This window comes from Ornithodoros turicata, chromosome 7, assembly GCF_037126465.1.
Source record: "Ornithodoros turicata isolate Travis chromosome 7, ASM3712646v1, whole genome shotgun sequence".
In the NCBI taxonomy this organism is placed as follows: Eukaryota; Metazoa; Arthropoda; class Arachnida; order Ixodida; family Argasidae; genus Ornithodoros; species Ornithodoros turicata.
In genome coordinates this window covers 26,342,326-26,352,808 of record NC_088207.1, presented here as the reverse complement: position 1 = coordinate 26,352,808, position 10,483 = coordinate 26,342,326, and the positions used below count along the sequence as shown (strand labels likewise).

Genomic DNA, 10,483 nt, shown 5'->3' with positions numbered 1-10,483 from the left:
AGCTCTGTTTTTACCCGACGCTGCACTCTGGAACAGAACTTCGCCGCATAGCACGGTGAAGGCAACCATTGCACAGAATGATACCGTTATTACTCCCGATTTGTGGAAAGCGCCCGGTGTACACCTTTTAGGGATAATTAACACAACTGCATAAGTGTCACAAAGATTGTGATTGTAAATTAACTGTGGCTCTGTTTTTACCCGACGCTGCACTCTGGAACAGAACTTCGCCGCATAGCACGGTGAAGGCAACCATTGCACAGAATGATACCGTTATTACTCCCGATTTGTGGAAAGCGCCCGGTGTACACCTTTTAGGGATAATTAACATAACTGCATAAGTGTCACAAAGATTGTGACAGTAAATTAACTATAAAGCTGGATTCACATATGCGTTTTTTGAACGCGTTTCGCGTTCGCGGCGCCGCGAAACGCGAGCCGCGGATCGTTTCCAGTCGCTTTTTCGAGAACCGCTTCGTGGTGCAGCTTCGGAGGACAGAAACGCGAACGCTTTTCATCCAGCCAATCGGACCGCTCGGAGGGGTGGAGGTGGCTTCCTTTTGGTTCCGGCGGACAACGGCGGGCCTCCCGATAATGCGCTGGGATCTTTTGTCATTTGTGCGTGTGTGTGTGTGTGTTTGGTGTTACCGCATGAGTAAATTCCTTGTCACCAATAGTTGTTTGGTGTCTGAGGTATCAAAGATGAGCTGGGAATTTGCGCAAACCACGGAATCGATGAAAATAAATACGACTTGTGTGTGACCGTGTGTTGGTCGTCGGTAGGTAAACATGTGTCTCGCTTCTTCTGCCGTTCTTTCTCTGCTATTGTGTCACGTCTGCCGTTCCAACGATTGATGATTCCAGCAGAAATGCTTCACGACAATTATAAAACGGATTACATGCTTCACAATGTAAATTTTGAGGAAGAGAGCTGGAAGTGTCGGTACGATCTTGACGTAGCAACAACAACGAAGCGCGTTTTCAGGATGGCGGCTTGGCTATGTGTGACAGGCCCCTATCGGCAGCGCCGCGAACGCTGAGGCGGCGCCGCTTTTTGAAACGCATGTGTGAATGAGCCTTTACTCTGTTTTACCCGACGTTGCACTCTTAAAACAGAACTTCACCGCATAGCACGGTGAAGGCAACCCTTGCATAGAATGATACCGTTATTACTCCCGATTTCGTGGAAAGCGCGCGGTGTACACCTTTTAGGGGTAATTAACATAACTGCATAAGTGTCACAAAGATTGTGACAGTAAATTAACTGTAACTCTGTTTTTACCCGACGCTGCACTCTAGAACAGAACTTCACCGCATAGCACGGTGAAGGCAACCACTGCACAGAATGATACCGTTATTACTCCCGATTTGTGGAAAGCGAGAGGTGTACACCTTTTAGAGATAATTAACATAACTGCATAAGTGTCACAAAGATTGTGACAGTAAATTAACTGTAACTGTGTTTTTACCCGGCGCTGCACTCTAAAACAGAACTTCGCCGCATAGCACGGTGAAGGCAACCATTGCTTCAGAATGATAACGTTATTACTCCCGATTTGTGGAAAGCGAGCGTCCCCCGTCATCAGCCAATCAGGGGAAATGAACGATGTCACTCGGGTTGATGGTTGGCTAGGAGCGTGCTACGTGGTGAAGTTCATTTTTAAGCTCGCTTTCAGACATATGTCGGCACAGTTCCCCTTGAAGTCGGCCCAGGACGCACATTTCCCCAGGGCGTCAGTCGTGACGTTGCCCACATACGTGAGGCCGACAACGGCAAGCCCTTTCAACATCACCACCACCACCACCACCATCATTTTTAAGAGTGTAGGGTTATCGATTCTCTGATTCGAAGAGAGAAGGGGCGTGCGCCTTTTTGTGGCAATTTGGATATATGATAACTGCCACAAAAAGGCGTACGCACCCCGCTGTCTTCGAATCAGAAACACTCTTAAAAATGAACTTCACCACATAGCACGCTCCTGGCCAACCACCATCCCGAATGACAACGTTCTCGCCCCTTATTTGTTGAAAACGGGAGGAGGAGCCTATTTTGTGCCGTGCATAATGGCACAAAATAGGCTCCTCCTCCCGTTTTCAACAAATCTAGGGCGAGAACGTTGTCATTCGGGGTGATGGTTGGCTAGGAGCGTGCTATGTGGTGAAGTTCATTTTTAAGAGTGAACCATAACCATGTCACTCGTGGCAATGGTTGGCGCACAACGTGCTACGCGGTGAAGTTCTCGTTTTAGAGTGTATGATGTGTTGTGCGGTGAAGAAACTTCGGTTCAAGTAGGCACCTAGTGCGGTACGTGTGTATGAAATATCGAAGACATCTTCCTTTCTGCTGCATGGCCAGGGCGTGGAGTACGAAGGAGTCCGTCGTCGAGCGACAACGGAGCCTTCCGCCTGTCGTGTTCCTCGGAGACGCGAAGCGCATTTGTCTACTTCAAACTCCTGAAGAAAAGGGAATTCTTTCTGTTTGCCAATCTCGCTTGTCAATGCATTGCGGGTATACTGTCAGACATCCCACTCCGACTCCGCGACGACGCACAGGGAAAGGAAGATGCAGCAATAACGTTCTATTGAAACAATGTTTGTTTATTTACCTACGTGGTCTCACCTGTGAATGATTTGCCGTGCAGTCTCAAAGTCGTCATTTCTTTAATTTGTCTCTTATTCGTTTCTTCGAGCTCCATCCATGCAATTGCTTTCGAATCCTCACTCGGATTTCCATCCCTGAAAAATCTGACGGCACGGCTACCAAAAATCAAACAGGTGAAACTTTGAACGTAGGGGTCGTAGAGCCTCTGCAGAGAACGACAAGAGCAACTTCACTTGACCGACGAAATTTTCGCTTTGCCTTTCAACCACAATCAATCTTCGTTCTCTTTCCTCTGCCCCGTCGTGCGCAATTGAAAAAATATCCTCTTCAATCCCTCATCCAATCAAGAGGACGAGCAAACTCTGCGAGCAGCACTCCACGCCCGCCAGAAGGTTATATACATGTACCCGCGGACGTACCACAATCAAGCGAAGATAACGGGACGGACCACATGGCTATCCAAGTGGACGCTACCTTGGTGATCAAACAGTACGTGCTCAGGAGAAGAACGGTGAGCGCTTTCTGTTTACTTGTGACTTAACTCGCTTGTTATAATTTATAGCTTGGTTTACTGTGCTGATAATAGTTCTTGTGAATTCATGACTTTGCGTTTGAACGCGCACACATACGCCCTGGGGGAATGTGCGTCCTGGGCCGACTTCTAAGGGAACTGTGCCAACATATGTCTGAAAGCGTCTGAGGAAAACCCAGGAAAAACCCCAGACAGCACAGCCGGCACCGGGATTCGAACCCGGGTACCTCCCGGGTTCGAACTCGGGCTCTTAAAGCAGAACTTCATCGCACAGCACGCAGCTAGCCAATCACCATCTCGAATGAAATCGTTCTCTTTCCTGATTTGTTGAAAACGGGGAGTACGCCTTTTTGTGGCACATATTAATTTTCACAAAACGGCGTACGCCCCACGCCTTCTACAAATCAAGAACGATAAAGGTATCATTCTGTACAATGATTTACCTTGATGTGGTGAACCCTTACTACGTACTGCTTACCTTCGCAATGTGGTGAAGTTTCTGTGAAGTCGGCCCAGGAAGCACGATACCCCCTGCGATAGTCGGGACGTTGCCTGCCCGCACTCTTAAAAATTAACTTCACCACGTAGCACGCTCGTAGCCAACCATCATCCCGAGTGATATCGTTCTTTTTCCTGATGTGCCGAAAACGGGGGGCGTACGCCATTTTTGTGGCATTAGGCAGTTCCACGAAAAACAAGCAGCCAAAGGACAAGGACAAGTTGAACCACAACTGCTAACTTACAACTGGTGAATCTATCTAGGAAACCCCGTCCTGACCCATCCCGCTGGCCGGGTTTAGGCCTCACAGTTATTTGGACTCCGGCCACCGGTCGGGCTCAGGTCCAGTCGAGGAGCTATCGGGCCTCAGTCGGGCTCGAGCTTTTGTCGGTCATTGTATTCCACATCGTTTGTCTAATTCTCGCATAGAGACCCGTGGGAACTTTGGTCACTGATGTATGGAGTGCTGTAGGGTGGTGCACAGTAAACGTTTTTACACTTTTTTGGTGTAAATGGCTTGTCCCATTGCGCACACCTTTTTGGTGTTGCCTTTACACTCAAATGATGGGTATTTTGTAGAACACCCTTTAGGTGAGTGCTAATAAAACACTCTTATAATCGGCGTTTAAAAACAAAGACACCCTTAAAAGTGGAGTATTCTATTGAAAACACCTTTTATGATGGAATTGTTCTCTGACAAATATTCCCTCTCAAATAGCTAGTGTAATACAAGCTTCCGCGGCAGCATGCTGAGACCAGTGGCCGAGACGTACAGTTCGAGGTTCTTGCTTCTATGGCAAGCACCACTTTGAACACGGCAAACTTCCAGCCGTGGTTCCATCGTAGAACCGAAACCGGAGCGCAATGCGTTGCAGGCACGCATCGTTAGCTTGGTAACACTGTGGGACCAACGTGAGTGCCGAGCTTTGAAGAGACCAGGGGCACCCTCAGTATCCTATATTGGCATGTCGGATGGATCATATACTGAAATACGATTTGTTAGGGCACGTTCGTTACATGTGGTGGGGCGGGAAACGTTTGTAACGGCGTCGGGAATGCGTTTTTGCAATTAACACCCACGCTTGCAACGAGTCAAAGATATCAGCTAAATTCCTTCCATCCTTCCCTGTCAAATACTGTGTTTTTAACTCATGTTATCTTCTATAATGTGATTACTTGCTGAGCAGAGCTGTGAAACCAGCATAATTTTTCTCTCACGAATTAAAACACCATTTTTAATACCATATTCCGAATTCGGATGGGGCGTAAAAAAGTGTATTTGACGTAAACACCTGTTTCAACACCCCACTTTACACCCTTAATGATCGACATTGGATAAAACGTGGTGTATGTCGACATTACAGCTTTAGTAATCCTTTTCTTGCACCCTCTGTGGAATAGAAAATTGTGTTTTTATAAGGATACACCTTTTTTTAGCAAATAAAGGTGTAAAAAGATTTACTAAAGATTTACTGTGAAGACTACGCAAACCCGCACTTTGGCAAAGGAGCTGTCAGTTGCTATTGAAAATTATTTATCGGCAGAAGACAGCTCCGAAGGATAATTTCGATTTCTCTTAGTGTATATTAAGTCTCCCGACGTATTGCGCATCACCCTAAGGTAATGTTTATTTACACTTCAAACCTCGTACTTTATCTTGGAAAGCCCTTACTTACACCAATAGAAATTCATCGTCAACAGCACTTTATTGGGGTGAATATGAGTGAACCGCACAACGCATATACTACGCCACCGCCAGAGGAAGTTCTGTGAAGGATATATAAGTCTCACAGTTGTTCACAGTTGTTCCTTCTGAACCATATGTTTTGGACATTTCTGGAGTGTGTGCCTTACATTACGATGCCGTAGTTATGGAGTTACGCTCCAAAGTATCAACTTTTTTCCTTCTTATGTGACCACAGAAGTATTACGTTGAACATTGATTTTATACTTCCCTATTTTGCAGTAACATCACCATCATCATGATGGTAGCGGCGTCCCACGTCAACGACACCAACAGAACCTGCGCTTCTGCACTCTACAGTGAAAACATCGTAATCTGGGCATCCATTGTGCAGTGTTTCCTCGCTGTCCTGGCCGTCGTGGGGAACCTGCTCGTGATCTACACAGTCACGAAAATTCGCCGCCTACGCACGATCACAAACTACTACGTCGTCAGCCTCGCTGCTGCAGACCTTCTGGTAGCGCTAAACGTCCCGTTCTACGATTCCTTTTACTTCGTCTGGAAACTCGCCTGCAACAAAAAACTGTGTCTTCTGCGTTACTGGTTCGCAAACTTCGCGCAAGTGTGCTCCGCGCTAAGCCTAGTCGGCGTCTCGGCAGACCGCTATGTTGCGATCGTACACGGCATCTCATACAACCGAATAATGACCCTCAAGCTGGCCATCGGTTACATAACATTCGTTTGGGTTTTCGTGTTCTTATACTGCCAGCTGCCCTTCCTGGGCGTCGGTGACGACCACGACTACCCTTACGACCATGACTATGTGGTGTGCGACCTGGTATACGTCTACTCCTCGGTTTATATAATAACGACATGTGCCGTTGTGTTGGTGACGGCGATGATTACTCTCGTGCTGTACATTCTCATATTTCACGCCGCGTGGAAGCAGCTAAGACTGGTGGCGTCGAGGGAAGACGTCAGGCTCCGCGTGCGCCAAGAGGCACGGACAGCGTGCACGATGGCTATGGTTCTTGCTGTGTGTGTGTTGGGCTACGTTCCTTACTTCGTGCTTGTGGCGATGTGTTTCGTGGTTGAGGACAAGACAGCGTTGACGCTGCATGTAAAGCCTATTGTGATATGCTTTTACTACGGAAAGTCTGCGCTAAATCCCGTGATTTATGGGTGGAGAGCGAAGGATTTTCGATCGGCGTTTCGGCAGGTGTTGTTTAAAAAGAAGACCGACCGTTCAGTAGTGAATTAAAGACTTGTGTACGCGTCCTCGTACAGAGTACGGCATCTTCCAGCAGAACGGTCAACCACCGCTGCCATGACTTCCAGTACATGCTGGTCGCACAGCCAGCCAAAGAACGCACACGAAGCACGTCTGCACGCCCAGAGGAACAAAGAGAGGCTCCAGAGGAACAAAGCCCTGGCTTCCAATGGGCCCGACCAACTTCACTGTCAGGGTCACCCGAAGACAACATCTCAGCTTTGCAAACACGACAACATCCTTGAACAACGCATTGTCCATCGCGGCGTCTAGATACTGTCCCACTACGTTCGAGGGCTCAGTTCATCCTATGCGTGGCATGATGGGCGTCTAAAGAAAGGGGTCCTCCTGCCAGAAAGGACGACATGGCGCCCCAAATAAAAAAAGAAAAGAAAGTAAAAGAAAGCTAAGCACACATACGACACACGGAAGGGTCCAGAAAGGTCCCGTAGTGTGTTAACGTGTAGTTGCATATCATCTTGGTCGCTTCCATTCGGGTGGCCACCGTTTTACTTTGCTGTGTGGAGATTTCCCCCTCCTGTGAAGTCACTTTCCCTGATAAAATCGGGGATTATCGCCTGTGTCTTCTGCCGTATCGACGGTGTTGTGGCGGGCAAAATTAGTGATTCTAGCAAAGGTGTTGGCTGACCTAAGTCTTTCTTTTCTTTTCTTTTTTTTTTCCCTTTGAGGTATCTTCTATGGTATATATATTCCGATTCTATTACATCAGATGCGGCCTAATTGATAAATTTGCCAGCACTATTTTACGTGTGCTGACGTCAGAGTACCGAAATGTGCATGTATGCCCAAGACAGCACGTGAACGCGGCCCAGTAATATGCTTCCGGTTATTAGTCTTACCTTTGCCTTGCACTGTAGTTTTATTATCTGCATCCGTAATGATTAAGAAAGATATGTGTGATAGAAAATGATAATAGAATATGTGGTGGCGATAGCCATGGATGACCTCACTAGTGCGGGCAGCGTGACGACTGTAGCGTAGGCGAGGTAAGGTAGGACGAAGGTTGAAAGGAAAGGTTGAAAGTACCCTATAAAGATTACTCGCGGGTCCGGCATGCCATGCTCGGAAATTACTCAATGCAGATGGTACTTGTGTCGTTTACATATAATACCCCTGCCACACGGGCAGTCTTCAATGATTATTGAGACCATTGGCCATTGAGCTAGGGTGCCTCGATACTAGCTCCCTCTGCATAGGATGAAGACAACCGCGTCGTCTGCTACGAATTTCCGCCATCGTTACGCCCACGCACAGCTCGCGATGCGCTCACAAAAGTGTAGTTATACGCTTAGCTACACACTACATTTTTGAGTTGAGTAAATACATAGCAGAGGTGGTGTGAAAAGGTGGGTGAGATCGGTACACAGCATTCATGCATGGTAAGTGTGGGCGTAAACATGGCGGCTTTGGGGCATTCGCTTCTACAAAGAGTGACTTCACCCTACACCGAGGGAGCTAGTATAACATGTAAGTAACATGTGCGTATCGCCACCAAACGCGTAACGTGTCAACCTTTCGAAGAACATCTACACTACGCACATTTTCAATGGCCATTGGTTTTAATGATTGTTGAAACCAATGGCCGTTGAACATGCACACAGCACCAACAAGCGTGTAACCTGTCGACTTCGGAAAGAGCATTATATCTAGTGCTTCCTGACAGGTTGATACGTACCATGCTTCGTGGCGATACGCACGTCTTCAATGGCCATTTGTTTCAATGATCATAAAAACCAATGGCCATTGAACATGCGCACAGCACCACCACCAAGCGCATAACCTGTGGACCTTGCAAAGAGCATTAGCTAGATCTAATGCTTCCTGACAGGCTGGAACGTAACACACTTGGTTGCGCTGCGCACATCTTCAATGGCCATTGCTTTTGTTGATCATTGAAACCAATGGCCGTTGTACGTGCGCGTACCATCACTAAGCGTGTAACCTGTCGACTTCGCAAAGAGCATTAGATCCCATGCTTCCTGACAGGTTGACACGTAACACGCTTGGTGGTTCTACGCACATCTTCAATGGCCATTGGTTTTGATGATCATTAAAACCAAGGGCCTTTGTACGTGGGCGTACCACCACTAAGCGTGTAACCTGTCGACTTCGCAAAGAGCATTAGATCCCAAGCTTCGTGATAGGTTGACACGTAAAACGATTGGTGGCTCTACGCACATCTTCAATGGCCATTGGTTTTGTTGATCATTGAAACCAATGGCCTTTGTACGTGCGCGTACCACCACTAAGCGTGTAACCTGTCGACTTCGCAAAGAGCATTAGATCCAATGCTTCCTGACAGGTTGGCACGCACGCTACGCACGCCACGCACGCTACGCACATCTTCGATGGCCATTGGTTTTAATGATCATTGATACCAATGGTCATTGAACATGCGCACGGCACCACAAAACGTGTAACCTTTGGACGTTGCGAAGAGCATTAGATCCAATGCTTTCTGACAGGTTTACACGTAACACGCTTGGTGGCGCTGCACACATCTTGAATGGCAATTGGTTTCAATTATCATTGAAACCAATTGCCATTGAAGATGTGCGTAGCGTGTGTCGCGTGCGTAGCGTGCGTGCCAACCTGTCACGAAGCGTGTCAGTGGCGTTACGCACGAGCTGCATTCCTCAGTTTCGTCACTCAACCTTCATCTCTTTCTTAGAAAAACAATATGCTTGGTCGATAAGTGGCTGTCCTTCTAAACAATGTATTGAAGAGAAGAAAAAGACTATGTACGCTGAGCCGATGCAGCAACTTGTTCTCAAACAGTACATTGTATGAAGACAAACAGACAAACGAAAAGTAATTAGAATATTGAGTATAGAATACTAAAGCAAGTATTTGAAATAGAGTAAAATACCTTTCGGTACATGTACTGCGAGTAAAATACTGAAATACTAACTAGAGTACATAAAATGCAGTATTTTGAGTACCGCACTCGATATACATACAAGTCTGCTCCTGGAACATATCATATATGATGTCAGTCAGTGTGCCATCGTTGGAGTGTGCGATGTATTCCTCGCGTGCTGCCATTGTATGCACGACAGTTTCTTTGGATATGTTCAACTGTTTCGGTTTGTTGACAGTGCCTGCAATTGGCGTCATCCACGGAGTCAACGTGATACAGTTGCAAGTTGGAGAGCGTAGGCCCTGTTTGCAGAACGTGAAGCATGGTTTGAATGTTCCGATGGAGGCATCTCATGGGAAGATCGAGTCGATGATTTTGCGAACTGTCCTTGATCCCGGGATCGTAAGATAATGGAATAAATAACAAGGCCCACCAGACACCAGCCAACGAAATCGACGTGCGAATTATGGATGGTCACTCGGATAAAATGAGGAACGATTGGTCTTTGACGAAGTCATCACTTCGTTGTTTGTTTTTAAACTTTGTTCTATCTATTTCAAGTAGAGTTACCTGCATAAAATGCGACAGTGCATGTAACAACTCGTATGTAATCGGCAAGCTCGATGTGCGCCGCGCGAAAATCGATCTCTCCGAATCAAGTTCGCGTTGGAAATATTCCATTAATTTCGAATGAGCTTCCACGAAGGCTAGGTTCGACTTTTCTTTTATGTAGTTTAGAATGACATGAGCGTGTACCGTATTGCAGTAGCTAAATTCATAAATATTGAAGAAACAGGTCGAAAGTCAGTTAGCCGCTACGATGTAAAAAATGAAAATTAGAAGAGGCGAGCTCCATGCATCCAGGGGCGACACACTACAAAAGATTTCAATGCCCACGAAACAAAACATTCAGATAACTCGGGAAGAAAGTTCCGCTCTAGAAAGAATGTTACTTTTCTCAAATAGAAAGAGTATCCCTTGTCTGAGCCGAGCCGCTGCAAAGCTGCAAAAGTAT

General features: G+C 46.7%; 1 protein-coding gene across 1 annotated transcript; it reads left to right on the top strand.

Moving 5' to 3' along the window:
• The first annotated feature begins 2,835 nt into the window (after positions 1–2,835).
• LOC135399734 (adenosine receptor A2a-like) lies at positions 2,836–6,964 on the top strand. Its single transcript, XM_064631471.1, has 2 exons — positions 2,836–3,113; positions 5,600–6,964. The coding sequence occupies exon 2, from the start codon at positions 5,616–5,618 to the stop codon at positions 6,576–6,578; it is 963 nt and encodes a 320-aa protein (XP_064487541.1). The 5' UTR covers positions 2,836–3,113; positions 5,600–5,615; the 3' UTR covers positions 6,579–6,964.
• The last annotated feature ends 3,519 nt before the right edge of the window (positions 6,965–10,483 follow it).